Genomic DNA, 22,968 nt, shown 5'->3' with positions numbered 1-22,968 from the left:
TACAGTTGGTAAGAAAATTAGGGAAATGGATGAATGTGTAAAAATCTTTCTCCTTTCTCCTCCTCTGTCCCCTGTATGGTGGAGCATTTGGAAGTGGCTTCCCCTGCCTTGGACCCTGCTGCCCATCCTGTCCATTTCCTTTATTTGCATGCTCTCCTGGAAGAACCTGGGCCCATACGTGTCCACAGAGACAGGGCCAGCAGAAAGTCACGTTTCAGGCGGAGCAGCCCCAGCCTTCCCTCTCTTGCCAGTCTCCTAGGTGGAACAAGGGCGCTGCTTCTCGTTAACCCTCAGCCTGCTGGTGGCTGAGTTAACAAAAAGCTGCATTGTTCAGCATCAGCTATGGAGCAGGCCAGGTACTAGCCTTTACCTTCCCCTCTAACTCCGTCTCAGAGTTGTAGGCAAAGATCATGGCAGGCCAAAAGCCCTTGGCTCCCAAGAGAAAAGAGCCGGCGTGTTAGCAAGAATAATATTTTTCAGGCCAATAGGTGGCCACAAAACTGGCTCACCAAGAAGCAGGCTGGCAGCAGCCAGGCGTGGGGTCCGGAAGTCGCAGGCTGCAGCCGCGTCACTCTCACCGTGCATGTGACAGTGACTAATGACCCTCCCACTCTGTATTTTCATTACTGGGTCCAGGCTGGGGGGCACAGGGGAAGTGAGAGGACCCAGTCCCCCTGCTGCGCCTGGCTTCTATTAGACTCTGGACTCGGTGGTGCTTGGAGCCAATAGACAGGCATTGCTAAGGCAGAAATTAGATCTTGAAAGCTGTTCTTTTTCTGAAGGACTAATGCACATTCTAAAGATCAACTCACAAGTAAGGATTTGAAATTTAAAAAAATCAGCATTTGTGTTGCATTTTTTCATACACACTCCTTCCCTTGCTGGGGACTGGGAATCATTTGGCTAATTTTCGCTTTTTTAAGTGTTTGAATCAGCCTCCCTTCTTGGTGCATCTGCAGACCCAGGCTACTGTGTTTGGGTTTCCAACATCTCTAGGGAGTCTCAGTTTGTAAAACTTCTCCCCTTGGAACAAGTCCTGGAAACCTGACCTTAATGAGCCCAGACTATCCCTACTCCTTGAATGGTAGGTTTTGTTCCACTTCTGAATATTCAGCTTGGGGATAAAAGCTCTTCCTCCCAGCTGTTTTCTTCTACCAACAAACCACAGCTTCACTTCCCAGCAGGCTCTCTGAGATGCAAACCGAAAACACAACTGCCATCAAGTTGGCTCTAACTCAAGGCAACCCCATGTGTGTCAGAGGAGAGCTGTGCTTCCTAGGTTTGTCAAAGGCTGATTTTTTCAGTACTGGATTGCTAGGCTTTTCTTGCCATGTGCCTTTGGGTAAACTCATATTGGCAGCTTTTCATTTACCACCAAGTGCATCAACAATTTGCAGGTTAATGGCTATCAGTTGAGGCTTCTGTCCTGAAAGACAGGGTAGGTGGAACGAAGCAGCCTGGCAGCATCACTTGTTGGGGAAACGAAGCCCTTTTTTTCTCCTCAAAATTTAAAGGGCTAGCGACTCAGAGCCTTGGAAGAGTAATCTATAATAGTTATAAATTGTCCATAGTTTAAAAGACTTTAGCAAGGGCTGAGGGCAAAATTTTTTCGTGGTTTTTTTTTTTTTTAAAAAAAAAGAGGGAGGGGCTTTAAATTGCAGAGACTTCACAGGGAAGATTGGGAGGTGAGGAGAGGGAATGTGCATGTTAGGAACCTATTATGTTCTAGTTCCTTGCTAGTAACTTTGTGGGTGCTACTGATCTAATCTTCAGAATAACACAAGAGATTTTATTTGTCACATTCTAGAATGGAAATCTCCAGTGATCTCTTGGTTTGTTGTACCGTGGTAGCTTACATGTTACTGTGAAGCTGGAAGTGATGCAGTGGTGTTTTAGATGCCTGTAGGGTCGCCCATGGTAGCCAGGTGTCAGTGGAGTGTTCAGACTAAAACAGACTAGGAAGAAAGGCCTGGCAATGTACTTTCCAAAAGTAACTGATGAAAACCCTATAACTCATAACAGATTGTTGTTGGTGATAGTGCTGGAGGATGAACTCCCTAGGTTGGAACACACTCAGAATACACAGTGACCACAATAAAGGGCTCAAGCATGCCAGTGATCGCGAAGATGGCCGGGGGCCAGGCAATGCTTGCTGTGTTGTGCAGGAGGTGCTGTGGATCCAAGCCAAGTCAGTAGCAACTAAGAACAACAACAACAGAACGGAAAACCTTAAGAGTCTGAGAGGTCAGAGAACTTGCACGGAGTTGTACAATTGATAGGGAACACAACCAGGAAGGATTTGAACCCAGGACTTTGTGAGATGTTTTCTTTCTAGAGTAAGTTACTATTATGAGCATTGGAGTGAGGCCTTGGGTTTCTGTACCCACTAGGGCCATGAAATGAGCTGTTGTGGGGAAAAACAAGGCTCTGCATATAAAGTAGGGAGCTCTTGTGGCCTAGTGAGTGAGGAGTTACACTCCCAACTCAAAGAGTGGTGGTTGAACTCCACCAGCTGCTCCATGGAAGAAATATGGGCAGCAGCCTGCCTCTGAAAACCTGCTGGAGAGTCCGCTTTGAATCAGTTCATGGCAATGTAACAGAAACAACAAGAAGGATATAAAGTGAATGGAGCTCTGGTGATGTCATCCATAGGAAGGTGCACTGCTTATCCAAAGGTGACACCTCCCTGCCAGTTCAAATCCACCAGCAACACCTCGGCAGTAAGAAGGGCACTCTCTTCCTGTGTGGTTTACAGAAATGCGCCAGAGGGTCAGCTCCGAGCTAGTTCTGATTCGATGGCAGTGAGCTGAGTTGGCCACGAAAAGGTCCAATGTCTAGTACATGGTGAGCACTGAACAAATGCTGTTTCTACTGGTGCTGCTGTTTTTATTATCACTGTTCTCCTCGTCTCATTTGGATGTAGATGTATTCAGTTTAAATAGAGCTAGGAGAAAGAGTTGGGAATGGAAGGACTTTAGAGTTCAAGGTTGTTGGAGAGGTTTTCAGCAGTATCAGTCACTTCTTCAGACTTAGCTGTTCAGTGGCTTTGGGTGGATAGTGAGACCGGCATCAGGGAGGCTGGCTCCACAGTGCAGTGAGGATGGGTGTCCCAGAGATAGAGGGGCAGGCGGAGCTCGGCTCTGCTCCCTACCCCGGCCCACTCCTTACCTTTCCTCCCCGGCCTTCTTGGGCTCACTGTTGGAGAATTGATGCGTTTGAGCTGTGGTGCTGGGGAAGAGTATTGAATTTACCATGGACTGCTAGGAGAACAAATATGTTTGTCCTAGAGAGGTTGAAACAAGGCTGCTTCTTGGAGGCAAGGATTCTGCAGCTTTATCTCACATACTTTCGGAATGTTACAAGGGGGGACCAGTCCTTGGAGAGGGACATCATGCTTGGCATGGCAAAGGGACAGGGCAGGAGAGAAAAACTCTGGATGAGAAGGATTGACTCAGTGACTGGGGTAATTGGGGGATGTGTGTCAGAGATGGTAAGGTTGGCTCAGGATAGAGCAGGGTTTAGGGGTGTCACACATAGTAGGGTCACTATGAGTCGCAAGCAACTCATTGACACTTAATGAAACACAAAACCAACATTGCTTTTCTTGCAAATCACAGCCCGCCCCCAGCAGGGATGCTGGTCTTTATACAGACCACTTTCTCCAGCAGGTCACCAATGCCTCTGAGGACTGGATCATCTCCGGCATTCCAGCCAGCCAGCACCGACTGACCCTCAGCAGGCTTGACCCTGGGAGCTTGTATGAAGTGGAGATGGCCGCTTACAACTGTGCAGGCGAGGGCCAGACGGCCATGGTCACCTTCCGAACTGGTAAGGGTCACCACTGGCCCCGATATGGGGTTCTCCTGGGCCCACACAAGTCCTGCCAGGCCCAAGTGGGAAGGCTGATCCCCTTCCCTCCATGATTCACCATGGATTTCACCTTTCCTTTCATTGACGGCCTCCCTAGCTCATATGTGCACAGGCCCAGGCCTCACCTCTCATCAGGAGGGTAACAGGGGCTTCTGTGGGACCCCTTGCCTTTTTCTCACTCAGGACCAGCAGCAACTCCATGGGCGAATCAGATGGAGCCAGGAATCGAACCACATTCTCAGTCTCTTGCATCTCCTTGGCAAGATCCTCTGCAGAGTCCAAGGCAAAAAGGATTCTGGAGAGAGAGAAAGCTAATGTGTGCTCCCTCCCTTGCTGACCTCAATCCACTTCTACCTAGGACGGCGACCTAAACCTGAGATCGTGGCCAGCAAGGAGCAACAGATCCAGAGAGATGACCCAGGAGCCAGCCCCCAGAGCAGCAGCCAGCCGGACCATGGCCGCCTCTCTCGTAAGCCCAGTGGCAGTGGGGTGTGGGGTGAGCAAGGCAGAGAAATGGAGGCCGGGCCCACCGTTTCAGAGGCCCTATAGCTGCAAGTCAAGTAGGATTCTAGTTCTGGAGTCCTGGGAGTCTATATGGCATTTTTTTGAGTTCTCCACAAGGACAAAATAGAGATCAGAATTTTAAAAACAAGGATCTGACATGGGCTCCTGGCTCTGTGGTTTGAGAGCCATCTGGGAGAGAGCTGCTATCTCTGGCTTCCCAGAAGTATAGCTTGAAGGGATCTTAAGCTACAGGCTCCTTGTTGGAAAGGGTCTCGTGAGTGGGTGCTCCATCCAGCAGTGAGTGAAGGCTGCAGGGATATGAGGAGCTGGTGAGCATAGTCAGAACACCACCACCACCTGACTGTACCCTCCTTCTGCTTCCTTCCTAGCCCCAGAAGCCCCGGACAGGCCCACCATCTCCATGGCCTCTGAGACGTCTGTGTATGTGACCTGGATCCCCCGTGGGAACGGCGGGTTCCCCATCCAGTCCTTCCGCGTGGAATACAAGAAGCTGAAGAAAGTCGGGGACTGGATTCTGGCCACTAGTGCCATCCCCCCATCCCGGCTCTCTGTGGAGATCACAGGCCTGGAGAAAGGTAGGGCCTCCCTGAACTGGTCCCCTGACTGTTCCACTGACCACTCCGAGAGTGGGAGCTCTAGAGGCCCTTTCCTCTGCTCTACCCCCCCACCCTGGTACTCATGGGGGTGCTCTTTGGTACTCGAGACCTCATGCCCCTTCTTTCTTCCTTTCTCCATTCGAGGGTCCAGAGCCCTTTCTTTGTGGAAGAGGATATCCTATGAGGTCTTTGAGGACAGGCTGCCCAGAAAAGCCCCCTCCCTGGTCCAGGGTCTTGGAGGGCTATGGGGGAACCAGACACTTATCTCTACCTTCAACCCAGAGAGCCCCTCTCCTCACCAGGCACCTCCTACAAGTTCCGAGTCAGAGCCCTGAACATGCTGGGGGAGAGCGAGCCCAGCGCCCCCTCCCGGCCGTACGTGGTGTCGGGCTACAGCGGCCGTGTGTACGAGAGGCCCGTGGCAGGTCCCTACATCACTTTTACGGATGCGGTCAACGAGACCACCATCATGCTCAAATGGATGGTGAGTGGCCCTCGCGGAGGGTGCTGTGGGATGACAGCACGGGGGTTTGAATTGAGGCCGAGCTGGCTGTTGGCAGCAGGAGTGGGAAGGCATGAATCACTTCTCTACTTCAGCTCTTCTTCCACTCAGGCCTTCCCACTAAGCACTGTGTGCTTGGGAGCTGGGCTCTCCCTTGCAGTCCACTGGAAGCCCAGAGGAAGCCTAGGGGCTCTGTTAGCTGGAGCTGCTAGTAGTGGTCTTTTGATGGCTTTGATCCTTTTACATGCTTGATCTTGCAGCTGTATACCACATTCAGGCTGCACGTCACCCTCCTTCCTCCCCTTTCTCTGCCACTACAGAGGATCTTAGCACCGTTGTTCAGAGCCCCTCTATATGTAGAGACTCTCACCCTCATAGACAGAGTGGAAGCTTAAGTGTTTGTTGTTGTTGTAATGTGCTGTCAAGTCGGAACCGACTCATAGCTGACCCTCCAGTTAGTTTTAGAAGCTGTAAGTTACAGAGAAGGAAGAGTGCCCATAGAAAAGTATTTCCTGTCTCTAAGAGGTTGGGGTCAAAATGAAATAAAATATGAAATAAAAATCTCCATAGTCTTCTTGAGCAAACTTCATGGAACTGTATCCTCGGAAATATGTTCTGAATGTTTGTGTATTTCAAAACTGTGGGTAAGCTTTCATACATTGGTAGTCCTGCTCTGTTGATTTCTCAGATCCATTGTCAACTTTGTTTTTTCTTTTATTTCCTATAGTACATTCCTGCAAGTAACAACAACACCCCAATCCATGGCTTCTATATCTACTATCGACCCACAGACAGTGACAATGATAGTGACTATAAGAAGGATATGGTGGAAGGTAAGAAGCACTATTGGGTTTCCTCTTGCTGACAAGGGATCCTGGGTCCTAGAGAAATCCAGGAAATCATAACTCCCCTGGGTACCAAAGTGTCCATGCCTGTAACATTGACTCCAACATGCCAGTTTTGAGGCCATCCAGTTCTTAAGCTCACACGCTTTTTTTTCCTGATGATAGAACTCTAGGAGCTAGGGATCTAGAATGTTTCCTCCAGTGTCAGTAAATGTCCCCCTGGGCCAGGTACCCAGCCCTTGCCTGACTGTGAGATCGGGGCCAAGCAAAGCAAGGCCACATCACGACGTCACGTGACACTCACCTTCTCCTTTCAGGGGACAGGTACTGGCACTCCATCAGCCACCTGCAGCCAGAGACCTCCTACGACATTAAGATGCAGTGCTTCAATGAAGGAGGGGAGAGCGAATTCAGCAACGTGATGATCTGTGAAACCAAAGGTGAGCCTCTGCTCTCTCATCTCGCCGTTTCCAGAAAAATTCTTATTCCTTGAACCTTGCTGGGTATCTTTTCCCAAGAAGACCCCTTGGTTTCCGAGTGACCCCATACTTCATCATTTTTAACCCTTCTCTTCACTTACCAAATGAAAAATGGCCCTCCTGCTCCAAGAGGAGTTCATGTTGGGGAAGGTGATTTTGGAAGCAGTGGGCCAGTTGACTTCAGAGAGATACTGGGAAAAAGCAACAGACTATCGCATGTAATATAATCAAGGCAGAGTATGATAATAAAAAAAGAAAAAGGATATTCACAATAGCAAGAACATGGAAATAGCTCCAGGGTCCATCAAATAACTGGGAAATTGTATATTCACATAATCAAATACTATGCACTCAGAAGCAATGATTTAAAAAAAATGCTATATGACATGGAAGAGGCTAGAGAGCATTATGCTGAGTAATTCAGGCTTATAAGGATAAATACTGCATATGACCATTATTATAAAAACAGAAGGACAGCTAGCAAGATGTGTAAGGAGGGAAGGGGAGTGGGCCAGGGGGGCTGAAGGAGCTGGTGGGGGGAAATCACGGGTTCACAGAGTTTGGTGGGTGGAGGGAGAGGGTGAAGGGACTAGGAAACATCCAGTGAGGATCTGGAGAGGTAATAGTGGTGATAGTGGTCATAGATCAAGGGTGATTAAAATTTTACAAGATAACAACATTTGGGAAGGATCATATGTGACACAATGTGAATGAAAAAACTTTTTTGAGAAAGGAGATAATGTCAGATACCAAATGGTAAAAACCAAAGTGAGGAGTTTCTGTTCTTCATTTTCACCTTGAAATGACATTTTGCCGCTCACTGTATTCATTCTAACCACTTGCCATCAACCCTGACTCATGGGCCCCCCTGTGTGTCAGAGTGGAAATGTGCCCCATCAGTGCCTGATTTCCCAGGAGGAGACCACCAGGCCTTTCTTCAGCTGCACCTCTGGGTTAGCCAGCCTTTTGTTTAGCAACTACATACCCAGGGACTGTGTTTGTCCTCCTAAGTCCCCTCTCCCTGCTCTGTGACTCGGGCTCATAATCACCAAGTATGCCTAAATCTCTTAATCTGTGCTAGAATAAATTTGTGAGTAAATTCTTCCATTCCCATCTCTTCTGCTGATTTCTTACATTTTAAAATGTTTTCTCAGAAAATCTCTATGTTGTGTCCAAAAGACCTGGTTTGACTCCGACACTTGGCTCACAAATGGCTCAGGTTGCTTTTGGAAACACAAGGCTCTGGCCACGCCAAATTGTGCAATGCCAAATTGCACACGAGCCACGTATTTCATGCTGAGTGTGGGCACCACACTACAGAGGGGCTGTGGGGCCTAACTTGTGAGATTAACCTCGTTTCTTCTTATTTTTGTGAAAGAAATGTCAGAAATAGATACCGATGTGAGGTGTTTTTGTTTTATTTTGTTTTTTTAATTTTATCCGCAACTGTAGCTCGGAAGTCTGGTCACCCTGGTCGTCTCCCACCCTCAACGCTGGTCCCGCCACAGCTGCCACCCCCTGAGACCCTGGAGAGGCCCATGGGCACCGGCGCCATGGTGGCACGCTCCAGCGACCTGCCCTACCTGATCGTTGGCGTTGTCCTGGGCTCGATCGTCCTCATCATCGTGGCCTTCATCCCATTCTGCTTGTGGAGGGCTTGGTCTAAGCAGAGTGAGTGACACCTCCAGAGCAGGGTTTCCCTGAGGGCCTCTGAGGGCTCACCAGCAGTGTCGAGACCACTCTTCCCTCCAAACTCATACGCCTTGGCTGACGGAGCATGTCCGGAAGTGGGAATCATCTTTGCGGCTTGGAATACATTGCTTCTCTGACTCCTCTTCTTTTAACGTCTGAAGCTGCCCTGATGACCTCATGTTCTTACTGAAGATGAGTCCTTCTTCTTCCTGTCCGCGTTGCCTGCTGCTTTTCTCCTGCTAGGCCTGCTCTGGACCTTCACCCTTCCCCCGAATTGATCTTTTATCCGCTAATTTCTGCTTCATATCACAATATCTCTGGTCATCTTGCGCCTTCTGTTTGCTCAGCACCTCTTTCTTCCAAATGCTAGCCATTGTCTCTCCTCACCCTTCTCCCTGCTGCTGTTACCAAAAGAATGTCTAGATGCTGGGCAGTGGCAGGTGACGCGAAGAATATTCCAAGTGAGAATGTCTAACATTGCATTGTTTTGGCGGTGTCAGCTCCCAGCCTACCTCAGCCGAGTCTGAGTGGTCAGGAGCTTCCTGACATTTGTGGGGGTTTTTTGCATGCTGCCCCAAGGGTCTAACCATAGCCCTGCCCTCCTGCTCTTCCAGAACATACTACAGACCTTGGTTTCCCTCGAAGTGCCCTTCTTGCTTCCTCCTGCCAGTACACCATGGTGCCCCTGAGAGGACTTCCAGGCCACCGAGACAGTGGGCACCCGTACCTCAGTGCCATCAATGGACAGGCCTGTGCCAGGGGCTGCCCCACAGCTGCAATGAGCTATCCCGGCCTGAAACCTCAGCAGTATTGTCCAGGGGAGCTTCAGCAGGTAACAGACTCCTGGGTGGGTGGGCAGCAGGTATGGGGCACTGACAAAGGGTGACTGGGCTGTCACATAGGGTTTTCTCCCTTCCAGGCTCCAGCCCTTGGCTTCTGGACTAGACATTGTTTTGCCAGGAACTAGCTCATTCAGTTGAACGGTGAGCACTGGAAGGTTACCCAGACTCCCTGAAGTGACTTTTTGTTAATCTTCCTTTTGAACAGCAGGATGACACCAACAGCCTACTGAGGCAGACCGTTCTTGGCAATGGATATGAACCCCAGAGTCACCAGATTGCCAGGTAACCAGCCCCTTCCTCATTCCTGCCTTTTACTCCTGAGCCCTGGAACCTCACCTTCTTTTCAGCTCCTCAGATCCAGCTTCAGCCACTGAAAGCCCAACAGTATCATTTCTCTTGTCATTAAGGGCTGTCAAGTTGACAGTGACTCATAGTGACCCTGTCAACAGTGGATCTGAACCCTGTCCTATCCTGAGCCATCCATATCATCTCTGGCACACTGGAGCCCACTGCTGCAGTCATCGTGTCAGTCCATCTTGTTGAGGGTCTTCACCTCCTTTGCTTGCCCTCCACTCTCCCAAGGACTGATGACATTCCCAAAGTATGTCAGATGAAGCTTCACCATCCTTGCCTGCAAGGAACACCTTGACTGCACCTTTTCTAAGATATGCTTGTTATTTTGACAGTCCATGGAATAGCACTCTTCTCCAGCACCACAACTCAGAGGCATCCATTCTTCTTTTGTCATCCTTATTCACTGTCCAACTTTCAGATGCCTAGTAAGTGATTGGAAAGACCGTGGTTGAAATCAGGAGTGCCTTACTTTTCACACTGACCTCTTTGCTCTTCAGCACCTTGAAGAGATCCCTGACAGCAGGTTTTCCCAATGCAATCACTTCTCTTAGGAATTCCCAAATCAGACAGGCCTGCTCTGCAGAGCCGTTACTCTAATAGGTAGTTGCTGGGTTTGCAATTACCCTACCTTCCTGCTCTGGGGCATGTGCTGGCTTTTCAGAACCCTCCTCACCTGGCAGACCAGGTGCACCCTCATACAACTGATTCTGCCCATAGGCCCCTGGGCACTCGACATCAAGTCCTCCCACGCATTTAGGGCGTGCGTGGAATAGGAGGTGCCTGGGATTCCCGGTGGGAATGACAGTGCCATGCCTGATGATGTCCAAGTGGAGCGGTCCCTGTCTCAGCTCTCTGACCGGCCCTGGTACCTTCCAGAGGGAAGCAGCCAAAGGTGACATGAGGGTCTGGACCACTCTGCCCACCTCACCTTCACTCTGCTCTCGTGCACTGCAGGGCTCCCAAGCCTAGCCCGGACGAGGGCTCATTCCTGTACACACTGCCTGATGACTCAACTCATCAGCTTCTCCAGTCCCACCAGGACTGCTGTCACCTCCAGGAGCATCCTGCTGTCACCATAGGCCAATCGGGAGTGAGGAGTGTCACCAAGAACCCAGGGATGGAGGCAGCTTGGGACCCTCCATTTCACCCAGGTCAGTGGTGAGAATCTACACACTGGGGAGATCGTGAGAAAAGCATCCATGGGTCGGTGGAGGCGGGGAGGTAGCAGGCCGCAAAGGTGGGAATGGATAAAGAGCCATTCTCAGCTCTGATATGGAAGGGACAGGATATTGAAGGGGGGAGGGCCACTATGCTGTGTGGCTAAAAGTCCAGGAAGTAAGCAGGGTGGACTGGTCGATGCTATTCCAACACTGCTGGCTGTGGTCCCCCCAAACAGAAGAAACAACTTACCCATTGCAGAGAGAGAAGCAGCCCTTTTGGTCTCTGTATTTCAAGGCCATTAACAAATTCCTCCTACCCCTCATCCCACTAAGAGGTATTCTCTAATCACTCTAAACTACTTTGCTTTGTTGAGTCTTGTCTCTTAATTAAGGAATAAGGTTGCATCAATCATTAAGGAGCCAAGTTCATACAAACATCATCATAATAACTCTTTGTGCTTCCACGGAACGTTTTCGTTAAGGGGCTTGAGGCCCTGCACGCCACCCCCACCCTCCTGTCTTGCTTGTTGGTCTCCTGGGAACAAGGGGATGCTTGATTCAGGCACAGGCTAGTTCGCAGCATTGGTTCCTGCTTCTTCCCCTCCATGCTGTAGACGTTGCTTCTTCCCCTCCATGCTGTAGACGTTGAGCCGAGATGTAGATGCTGGACTCAGTTGTTGGGAGATTAAGCCAGGCCCGGCATCGCTAAAACAGAACCACCTGGATCTGAGGGAATGGATTGTGAGCGGGGTGATCATACCAATAGGGTGGACACACAGCCTAAAATATGGATGCAGCAGGACTACTCCCACGTATTCAGTGGTCATCATCTGCCCCAGAACTCAGACTGGACCAAGAGCATTTCTGGGTCCCCCACTGAAGTGTTAGGGGCCTTGGGCAATCCTCCACATCTGTAAACGACAAGGGGGTAGTCAGCCCTGCCTGACTGCGAGGGTAGCTGGGACACCCTCGTCATTGCTGCAGGCCTCAGTCTTTCCTTTGGAGTCAATATGTGCATTTCCCATCATGGAAGTTTGCCTCACAGACCTCTGGGTGTCGCTTGTCCCTCCATCTGGACTTTTATGTTTCCAACTTTCTCTCCCCACAGGTCCTCCATGCTGTTTGGGCCTCATACCCGTTGAGGAAGTGGACAATTCTGACTCCTGTCAAGTGGGCGGAGGAGACTGGTGTCCCCAGCACCCCACAGGGCCCTATGTGAGCCAGGAGCCTACGATGCGGCTGTCCTCTGGCCCACCAGTGCATGCGTCTTTGGAAACACTGCCACCTACAATTTAAACGGAAACCTGTTTCCCTATAAAGACTATATATTCGTTTGTTTTGTTTTTTTAAAGACAGAGAAAAGTGGTATTTATTTTTCTATAATAGCCATATTTATATATTTATGCACGTGTAAATAAATGTATATGTGTCTTTATATTCCTGGAGAGACATGGGCATCCTACCCATAGAGGTATGAGAGGGAAAGTAAAGAAGGCTCCATATAACAGGCCCACCAGGAAGGCCTGAGGCTGGCCAGAATGCAGACCCAGGAAAACAAAGTCTTCTCTTAGAGCCTCCACATTCGCCTGGGAGGTGCAGGAGGCCCACAGGTCACCGGATGAAAGGAAGACTCCTAGGCACATTGCTCCTGAGAGGACAGCGTGGTGCACAGTATCCCAGGTGGGTGGCAGAGACACTGATTGGACTTGGTGCTGCAATAAGAGGCCCATAAGCCAAGAGCACAGACTGGGATGTGTACAGTACTATAAGCATTAACAAACCTTCCAGAATCAGTAATCTGTGGCAACATATCTCTGTAAAAACAAACGCTGTAACTTCTAAATAAAAATGTGTAGTCTTCCTTGTAACCACCAATTTTGCCATCCATGTGTCAGCATTTTCTTTAGATGTTAGGGTTCAGTATTGGAGTCTGAAGATAATACCTTCTTGTGACTTTTTCAGATCCATCTAGAGATGAGGTCCAGCAAAGCTAGCAGATGTTACTGATTTCATGTCCTTTCACAAAATAATCATGTCTTTTCAGGAGATACTTAAAATATTAAGTATCTTTTATGTTTTCATGAATGCAGAATGCATTAATAAGGGTTTCCTCTTGGAAGAGGAGACATTGTGCATTAGGCCAGAGGAGTAGGTTTTTAACTTGTCTTCTGAACTGACTTAAAGCTTCAGTGAGTTGGAAGAAATGAAACAAACCCACTTTACAGAGGTGTTTATGCTGAAGACCAAATGTTTTTTCCAAAATATGTTTTAGTGAAGTTGTAATACGAGTGAACATAAGGTCTCTGATAAAACTAACTTCCTTTCATTCCAGAGTTACACTATCAGAAGGGCTGGCTTAGTGTTTAAAATTTTCACCTACTGTTTTCCAATCAAAGAAACAACTATATGTTGTTTTTTTTAAAAAAAAATCAGTTGTTATTATTAAAGAGTGAGCTCGGATGGCCTAGTGGCAAGAAGCTGCACTGCAATCTTGAAGGCACACAGTTCAAATCCACCAGCCGCTTCGTGGTAGAAGGATGGGCACTCTCCTCCCATGTGATTAACTGCCTCTGAAAATCCACTGGAGGGTCAGCTCTGGGTCATTTCCAACTCTAAGGTATACAACAACAATTAAGAGAGTAGGAACTGACTCATAGCTGACCGTCCTGTGGGTTTCCGAAGCTAAAAGTCACATGGGAGGAGACTTTTCATCCTTTTCCCTCCAAGCCCCTGGTGGATTCGAACCACCAGAAAGTTGTGGCCTCTGGATTGGCAGCACAACTCCCTACAAATTGTGCCTCCACAAAGCCCTCTTTAAAATAAAAATTCAAAACTCACTGCCCTCAAGTCAGACTCATAGCTGACCGTCCATCGGTTTTTCCCTGAGGCTGTCAGGACAGGTAGACTCCTAAGAGGCGACTGCCCATCTTTCTTTGAGGGCTAGTGGATCAAACTGCCATAGAGGTTTGACCTCTGAGTTCAGCAGTGAAACTCCTTAAAGCCTAGGTCACCAGAGCTCTTTTTGCAACAGGAAATTTAAAACTTCTGTTTAGGAACGGACTTGGATGGATTATTAAGCTTGCAAGAAGGCCCTTTAACCTGATATATGGATTTTAGTAAAGTGCAGTTATAAAAAAATTGCACTTAAGACACTAGGTGTTAGCCAGACCTGGCTCCATACAGCCAGGGCAGCAGACTGGAATGAGGGCGCCCTCTTCTGCTGGCCAAAGGAAATACAGCCCCAGCTCTCTCCCAGATTTTTGTATCTTTTCTGTTAAACCACTAAATCTGAGCGAGAGTTCTCACTGGAATGCAATATAATTTTCAGAAAAAGTTATATTTTAAGAATACTTTTAGAAACAAAGAGAAATATGAGTCATATGGAAAAGAGAAGGGAGGAGAAATAGAGCAAGGAAGAGAATAAATAGTAATGACCTCACCTGGCTGGCACCGAGGGCCAGGAGAGTTGGGAGCAGGACAGGTCAGTGTCCTCAGTCATCCCAGTGCTAGTCCTGGCCGTTAGATCTGAGCTAGAATTCACCTGTGTATCACTGGTTACTCTGCTCTCCCCCACCCCCCGTATTTCCCCCCTCTGGATGATTCCTGGTACTTGTCAAAGTGGATGATGGTGAATTTGTGTCACTGTATCCCCTCACAGCTGACCCTCCAGCAGGTTTCTAGAGGCCGTAAATGACACAGGAAGTGACTGCCCATCATTTTCCCTCAGAGCAGCTGGTCGGCTCAAACTGGGTGGGCAATGCCCTTCCTTACCACCGAGCCACCAGAGCTCCCTACTGGTCAATTTATTACAGTGATGTGTAAAATATCTGGTCTCTACACCGCACTGAAACCATAGCAACATGGCTTCTGGCTCTCAAAAAACCCCGACAAACCAGTTCTGGGGGGTGGGGGAGAAGCAGTTCTGAGGCATATTAAATGCAATAAATGTACATCTTTACCTCACCCCATTGTAGGAAAAGGAGGAACTATTAAACCATCAGGATTTAAATTTTAAGCTCAGATTTTCAATTTCATTGCTTTTTAAAAAAATGTCTTTAAATTCAGGTTAATATATTAATTTACTTCGCCCACATTAGAATTTATCTTTAGAAAGAATACCTTTAAACATTTTTACTCAGTCGGCACAGGCTGAGGGTAAGAGTAAGACCTAGCAGGTGGAAGCTGGTGACACCAAGACTTCCCTGAGGATTTCCCCTCTCCCTCCCCTCTGAACAGAGTGGCCTGGCCACAGCCATAAGCCACCCCTTTCCCAGCATGCTGTGACAGGAGCTGGTGCCTGCAATTTCTCTTCCATTGCTGAGGTTCTGCGACAGTGCAGACCGAGGCTCAAAATAGATATTAACTGTTGATCCACAAGTAACTCAACTTTTAGGCCACTTTTTGGCTCACCTTCAGAGAGGAGCCTGCCTTCTCTAGCCAGTAGGGGGCAGAAGCAGAAAATAGTTTGGTCAGAGGACTAGGCTAGCTCTCCACCTTCTGCTTAGCTACTTTATTTGAAATTTATCTAACCAACACCTCAGAGGCCTACACATAATTATAGATTCAAACTTAAATCAGAAACAAAATAGAAATAAAAACAACTGAGTATCATTAATATACAGTAAATATACTACTAAGTATACAGTAAAATGCCACTTAAAGTTTTATAAGTACTATTATGATAGTACTTATATGATAGTACACTGAGGAGGGCCTGAGGCATTTGGTGCAGAAGGTCAAGGACTGCAGCCTTCAATATGGAATGAAGCTCAACATGAAGAAAACAAAGATTCTCACCACTGGAACAATAGGAATCATCATGACAGATGGTGAAGAGATTGAGAATTAATAGCTTCAGTTTGCTTGGCTCCATGATCAACATTCTTGGTACCAGCAGCCAGGAAATCAAAAGATGGATTGCATTGGGTAAGTCTGCTGTCAAGGACCTCTCCAGAGTACTGAAAAGCAACAATTTCAGTCTGGAGACTAAGTTGTGCCTGATCCAGGCCTTAGTTTCTGCTATACATCAGAAAGCTGGACAATGACTAGGGATGACAGAAGAATTGATGCCTTTGAGCTGTGGTGCTGAAGAGTACTGAATATACCATGGAAAGGAGAACAGTTTCATCCTAGAAAGGGTGAGACCAGGCTGCTCCTTGGAGGCAAGGATTCTGAAGTTTTGTCTGACATACTCTGGACATATAGCAAGGAGGGATCAGTCCTTAGAGAGGGACATCATGCTTGGGAGGGCAGCAGGACAGAAGGACAGACAAGAGAGAAAGACCCCAGATGAGATGGATTGGCTCAGTGACTGGAGTAACGAGGGAAGGTGTGTCAAAGACAATAAAGGCTGAGCAGGGTTCAGAGCTTTTGTACACAGGGTCACTATGAGCTGCAAGCAACTCGATGGCATGTAACAACAACAACAACAACAGTATTATTGTACTATTATAGGAGCTAATATATTATTGTTTTGGTGATGTGTACCATCAAGTTGGAACCAACTCACAGCTGACCCTCCAGCAGGTTTTCAGAGCTAGTTAACTGCATGGGAGGAGATTTCCCATCCTTCTTCTGTGGAGCAGCTGGAAGATTCGAACACGCCTTCTGGATTATAGCATAAATTCTTCCTACTAGGCCACCAGAGCTCCCTAATACTATTAGTATATAGTAAATACACAACCAAGTATATAGCAAAATTCCAATCATGTCAGATTGAAGCCCTGAATAACGCAGACTTAATTTGTGACTCTGTCTAATCCAATTTGGGGAAAAATAAGCCCTGATTATTTTTATTACATATTTAATTAAATATGGAATTCTTGATGGAGATTTTTCTTAGACTTTAAATCTATTCTTCTTCCAGTTGTTGTGTGCACTCAAGTCGGAACCGACTCATATTGGCCCTCCAGTGGGTTCTCAGAGGCAGTAAATTGCACGGAGATTCCCCATCCTTCTTCCACTGAGAATCACAGAGTATCAGAATGGAGAAAAGCCTTAGAAGTTATACACATTCTTCATTAGATAATAGAATGAGGCTCGGGAAGATTCTAGAACTTCTTTTGGATCTCATAACCACCAAAGGGATGGTATCTCCTCCAGAAGTTAAGAGACTAAGCCCTTGGTCCCAGCAGTTGTTAAGTGTAGTGGACAGTCCCTCACTCGCAAAAAGAAAAAAAAAGCCTCCAGTGAACCCTACTTCCAGGAACTCATCCTCTGTATGATCTATACTCGCCATGGTGGTTTAGAGTGGAGTTAACCACCCTACATGACTATCTAGTCATGTACTCATGAGTCAGGGAAGTCACTCTCCATGGCTAACATGACTCAGCTGCCGTTAAAGTCCACCTAAAGGCTCCTCAGAACAAAGGCCTGGTGATCTACTGGTCGTCCCCATGTTACAGACATCTTGACAGCCCTCATATTGTCCCATAATGTTATGTAAATCTGTCCCCATTCCGATATGACTGACCAACCCCTACTTGCAACAAATTCATCATAATCACCTTCATTGGCTGCACATTATTTTTTTTAGTGTGCTGTTGTTAATTTTTTAATTTTATACTGATTTATTTACAAAGTTAAAATATACTGTTTTTCACACAAGATCCTTCCCATTTCCTCCACCCCCCCCCCATAGAATTTTGTGACCCTTAGATTCTACAACACCCCTCCCCCTCTGGATCCTCATATTCATTCTACAATAATGGTTTTATACAGTATTACTCCTTGCAGGACTGCGTTAATTCACTCAGCATAATGCTCTCCAGTTCATCCCAAGTTAGGTAGTAATTTGCAAAATCATTGCTCCTGTGTGCTGCATAGTATTCCATTGTGTGAATGTACCACAATTTCTCAATTCATTCATTCATGGTTGGACATCTGGTCTGTTTCCATGTTCCTGAGATGGTGAATAACACTACTATGAACATTGGTGTTCAAGTCTCCGTTTGAGCCTCAGTTCTCATTCTCTCGGGGTATACTCCAAGCAGTGGAATGGCTGGGTCATATGGAATTTCTATGTTTGGCTTTTTTGAGGAAGCTCTAAACTGCCGTTCAGAGTAGTTGTACCATTGTATAATCCCACCAACTATGAGTTCCCTATCTCGCCACATCCTCTCCAACATTTATTACTTGCTGTCCTGTTAAAACTTTGCCACTGCTACTGTAGTGAGATGGTATCTCATTGTGGTTTTGAGTTGCATCTCTTATTGGCAGTGACTTGGAGCATCTCTTCCTAGGCATGTTGGCCATTCGAGTATCTTCCGGTTGCACAACTTTTAAGTCAATGTGTAGGCTTTGAGCCTTTTCTTGTTCAAAAAGTAAAGCTAACTAAGAATTAGGAAGCTAGCTCTGTGGCTTAGTGATAAAAGAGCTGCACTCCAAACCAAATGCGCGTGGTTCAAACCCACCAGTTGCTTGAAGAAAGATGAATAATCTCCTCCCATATGATTCACTCCTCTGAAAACTCACTGCAAAATCTGTCCTGAGTCAGTTCAGTCTTAATAGCACATGACAACAATAACAAAAACTAGGCGTAACTGTTCCGTCTTAAGTACAAATTTCTGAAGGTACATTTAGGATTTGTGGGGACTCTTTATACTGCAAATAAAATTGGCCACTGAAAACTTGAGGAATTATTCTGACATACATGATTCATCATGAATCAGAATCAACTCTGTGGTAACTGGTTAGTATAGAACCCAGAAAAAGTGAAGGTGTATTACTTCCAAGACTAAGTAGTAGAAGACCAACTTTGGCCTCAGTTTCTCTCTCTTGCCCTTCCCTTCACTCCTGAGTCGCTTACCCTGCAGGAGTCCTGTTGTGAGTAGGCCTGGGGAGGAGTCTACCTGGGGAGGCACTGAGGCCTCTTGCTAAGCAGTCACATGAAGATGTCTGGAAACAATTCCTCTACCTCTTGCTCAAGAGTAGGAGGCCGGTACAGGATATGACAGGGTTCAGATCTACTGCCCATAAGGTCCCTATGAGTCGTAGTTGATGGCACCTAACAACAACAGCAGCAACGGGGAGTGGGTTGAAATTGGCCTCTATATCCAGGCAAGCTTCACATGACTGAATCTCTGACGCAGAACTTGACTACAACTTCATGACAGATCCTGGGACAGAAACACCTAGCTAACTGTTCCTTATATCTCCTCTCAGACACAAGGTAAGGTAGGAGCATTGTTTTAAGCTAAGCTTTGAAGTAATTTTGCAGCAATAAAAAACTACATAATTTACTCAGGGCTGTCATTAGCACATTTTAAAAATCATGTTAAAGGCACACACATTTTACAGGAGACAGCAGAGAGTGTGCTAAGTGTATTTTACAGTAGGGAAGCTACATCCAAGATTCATGGTGACAGGCAGAAACTATTAAACCATTCTTACCTCTTAAACAGAAATATATGTGAAAGAATCGTAGACAATTGTTAAATAATCACTTCCACCAAGGTTAGCATATAAAGAAAGCAATAATTTTTTTTTGCCATAATTTTTTTGGGGAAATCAGCAGATTAGGAAGATTTGATACTGCTGAATGGTTTTGTAATTTAAACAAAATTGCTTCTTTTCTTGGTGAGCTATTTTGCATTGAGTCAGACCTCAAAGAAGACCTGTTATGAGCAGTTTAAGTACAAGCAAAATATATTAATTTTGCCATAATGCATATTATGAAATATCTTAAGTGGCTGTTAATTTGCTATAAACATATTATGAAATATGTCTGTTGTGGAAAAATATTATTATGATTGTGATGCTGAAGTATAGAAGTATTTGTGAAAAAATATACTAAGAGTTTAACATGCCTAAATAGGCCTCTTAGAGGCCTAGAGCCACACTGACCACAGTGGGTACAATCTCTTAATAAGATAATGTAACTGATAACAACTTGCTATAAAGCTATTGACCTCAGCATGTGTGAATCCTGATAAGGGAATGTAACTTGTTACTGCCTGTGTTACTAAGAGAGTATAACTTGTAAATTTAAAAATAAGAAATACGTTAGGAACCTGCTATGTTATACGTGAGAAATAAAATAAGAAGTATGTTAAGAACTTACTATGTTATATATTAGAAATAAAATAAGAAATATGTTAGGGCCTTGCTATGTTATGTGGAGAAATAAAAGAAGAAATATGTTAGGAACCTGCCATGTTACGTGTGAGAAATAAAATAAAAAATGTTAGGAACCTTCTATGTTATATGCTAGAGATAAAAATAAGAAATATATTAAGAATTTACTATTAGAAATTATGTTAAGAACATTTGTGAGAAAGATGTGATAAATTATGTATACTGCATTGAAACAGATGAAGGAGAGAACTGTTTAAAAGGGATATGTGATTGGGTATTATTGTCATTATAGGAGTCCAGAATGAAGGCTGCATAGTGGAGTGGACTTGGAGGGAGAGATTGTATAACAATGATAGAATTTTTCTTTTACTTTTTATGCTGTGATGAACCTGTGATGTGCCACTGGGGTGTCAAATGCCATAACGGTTATCCAAGGTGGACAGTGTTTGGTGGAGCTCCCAGTTTAAGACAGGTTTGGAAGCAAGAAGAGCATCCACTTCCTAAACAGCATGCCTCTGGGAACTCTATGAACTTTGATAAATAATGATAGTTATAGAAAGGCTTCAAGCCTTTTGTTCATAGGGTTGCTATTAGCTGTGCTCGACTCAATAGCAATCAACAACAACAGCCACAGTGGAGTAAGTCATTAACATGGAACCAGAAAGCTCTGAATTGTGAAGTGTTACCTTGTATTAGTAAGGTGTTTCCATTGGCACAACGGCTAGGCACTCAGCTGTTAATGGAAAGACTGGAGGTTCTTTAAGAGAGCCCACTTACTAGTTCCTTAAGAGAAAAGACTCAGCAATTCCACTCCTGTAATGATTATCTGTTACCAATTCCAACTCACAGCCATCTTGTAGGGCAGGGTAGAATTAACTTATTAAGGGTCCAGGCTATAAACTCCATAGAAACAGGTGCCCCACCTTTCTTCTGTGGAGTACTCTAATTGCCATACTATCAAGGCCCCTTCCCATAAAGAATGGCTTAAGAGTGGCCTAGTGGTAAGGAGCTGCAACTACAATCCCAGAGGCGCATGGTTCGAATCCACCAGATGCTCTGCCAGGGAAGGAGGGGCAATCTCTTTCTGTACCAGTCAGATCTGATTTGACGGTACACTCACACAAAAATAATAAAATAAAATAAAAAAAAAATTAAAAAAAAAAAGAATGGCTTAAGAAACTATGTTTCCTACCATAGAATTAGAACTGACCCACAGCTTTTCCAGCAGGTTTTCAAAGGCAGTTAATCACATGGGAGGAGACTGCCCATTCTGCTCCTGTGGAGAGGCTGGTGGCCTTGAACCCCGTGCCATTGTAATTACAGCACAGCTCTTACCACTAGGCCAACAGTGTTTCCTAAGAAACTCTATGTAGAAGTTCTATCCTATCAAGTGTTGTTGTTATCAGGTGTGGTCAAGTCGACTACAACTTATAAGAGCCCTAAAGAGGGTCACTATAAGCTGGAATCGACCAATGACACACAATACAACTATCCTGTATTACTCACAGGAGTCCAAGGGTCTGTGTGATCATCCTTCAGTTCTTCCAGCCATAGATTTCAATTATATTCAACCCATAAGACCAGCTTGAACTAGCTTACCGTTTAAAATGTTAAATATCATCAAAAGAGATTGCTATGGATGGTCTCTGAGTGGTCCCAATCTATTTTCTTGCTTCCAGGCCTAACTCCATCAAAACTAGTAGATGACTCTGTGGAGGTGAAGCCATAGATGATGCAGGAAGCTGGCTACATCCCTGCCTTCTGCCAGCCCAAAGCAAACTACTCTTTGTCCACATTTCCTGAATCCTGAGTCTTCAAATGACACATTTGCATTTCTTATTTTAAAATAATATTGGCAAGACAGTTTCTCTCTTTACTCCCCTGTGTCTTTTCACAGAATATTTTTAAACAGGCAAGTTTATTTTAAAAGATAGACTGCTTGAAAAGGAAGCTTTCTCATCAATTGCTATGTAATAATTTTTTCATTTTTATTTTTGAATAGTAATTCTTCTTGCCAAAGCCTAAAAATTTAGATAACTGACAAAGTAATATTTCCCAAATCAGAACAGATTCTATAAATGCTTTCTAGGTTTTCAGCTCTATTTTTTTTTGAGATTCTGTATGTTATCTCAGCCCACCAATCCTCTCCCCGAAGTTGAATTAGTCCCAAACAGATCTAAACTGGCTCAGTGCAATAAGTAATGCAGGCGCTGTAAATTCTAAGATCACAAAATAGGGGGGAATAATTAGAACCCCATGACTGAATCTGGTTTTCAATTTTCAGGTAAGTTCATTTAAAAATAATAGGAATGCCCCACGCAACAAGGAAACGGAAGTCATTGTAAATGATACATCGTGGAAAAATTGTGGATGGATTTGAGGGGGAAAGCAAACTGAGAGGTCCACAGGCGTCATTTCACTCTTGTGGATGATGAATGGGTGGGAGGATAAGGCCGCCTTTCTTACGCAAAAGGGTAATCTCTTCTTTCAAGGCCAAAATCCTCTCTGCCTGGACTTGGATCAGCTCGGTGAGTTTTTGTTTTGCCACAATATCTGCTTTCCGAAGGCCCTGGAAGGCATTGCCCTGTTGAAGACAAACAACACCTCCCGGCTTTAAGGATCATCGGGAAAGTGAAAACCATCATCCTGATAGAACATTAGGAGTATCTGACTTCCTGTCCCTTTAAAACAGCCATCCTGCTCCTGGATGTACCCACATAACTCACTGCCAACAAGTCAATTCTGGCTCATAGACACTCAAGCGACAGAGGAGGACTGTCCGCAGGGTTTGCAAGACCATCAGTCTTCACAAAATATGATTAGGTATTATTTTCATGACACAATTGCAGAAAAAGAAACACATATTAAAGTGGACTATGGACTGCGGGAGGGGTTAAAGGGGAATTGTATAACAATGAAATACTTTTTTTTCCCCTTCAAAGAGAAAAAGGAACTGGGGGGTGGGGTGGGCAGGGAGGAAAATGTGCAACAATGAATGAATGGAGAAAAAATTAAATGGAAAGTATAT

General features: G+C 45.7%; 2 protein-coding genes across 2 annotated transcripts in view; one reads left to right on the top strand and one right to left on the bottom strand.

The window, feature by feature from the left end:
• The window catches only part of BOC (BOC cell adhesion associated, oncogene regulated), a 97,098-nt gene extending 84,903 nt beyond the window's left edge, over positions 1-12,195 (top strand). The window contains exons 8-18 of the mRNA XM_006902991.1: positions 3,669-3,828; positions 4,229-4,339; positions 4,764-4,970; positions 5,294-5,475; positions 6,221-6,326; positions 6,656-6,778; positions 8,270-8,488; positions 9,124-9,341; positions 9,557-9,633; positions 10,660-10,856; positions 11,974-12,195. Coding sequence (XP_006903053.1) covers positions 3,669-3,828; positions 4,229-4,339; positions 4,764-4,970; positions 5,294-5,475; positions 6,221-6,326; positions 6,656-6,778; positions 8,270-8,488; positions 9,124-9,341; positions 9,557-9,633; positions 10,660-10,856; positions 11,974-12,161 — 1,788 coding nt within the window. The 3' untranslated portion in view covers positions 12,162-12,195. The remainder of the gene's footprint in view (positions 1-3,668; positions 3,829-4,228; positions 4,340-4,763; positions 4,971-5,293; positions 5,476-6,220; positions 6,327-6,655; positions 6,779-8,269; positions 8,489-9,123; positions 9,342-9,556; positions 9,634-10,659; positions 10,857-11,973) is intronic.
• Positions 12,196-22,356: 10,161 nt separating this feature from the next.
• WDR52 (WD repeat domain 52) overlaps positions 22,357-22,968 on the bottom strand; it is a 156,827-nt gene continuing 156,215 nt past the window's right edge. The window contains exon 34 of the mRNA XM_006902990.1: positions 22,357-22,524. Coding sequence (XP_006903052.1) covers positions 22,357-22,524 — 168 coding nt within the window. The remainder of the gene's footprint in view (positions 22,525-22,968) is intronic.

This window comes from Elephantulus edwardii, unplaced genomic scaffold (assembly GCF_000299155.1).
Source record: "Elephantulus edwardii isolate Elephantulus edwardi_28Jun2011 unplaced genomic scaffold, EleEdw1.0 scaffold00489, whole genome shotgun sequence".
NCBI classification, from domain to species: Eukaryota; Metazoa; Chordata; class Mammalia; order Macroscelidea; family Macroscelididae; genus Elephantulus; species Elephantulus edwardii.
This window is presented reverse-complemented; position numbering and strand designations above follow the sequence as displayed.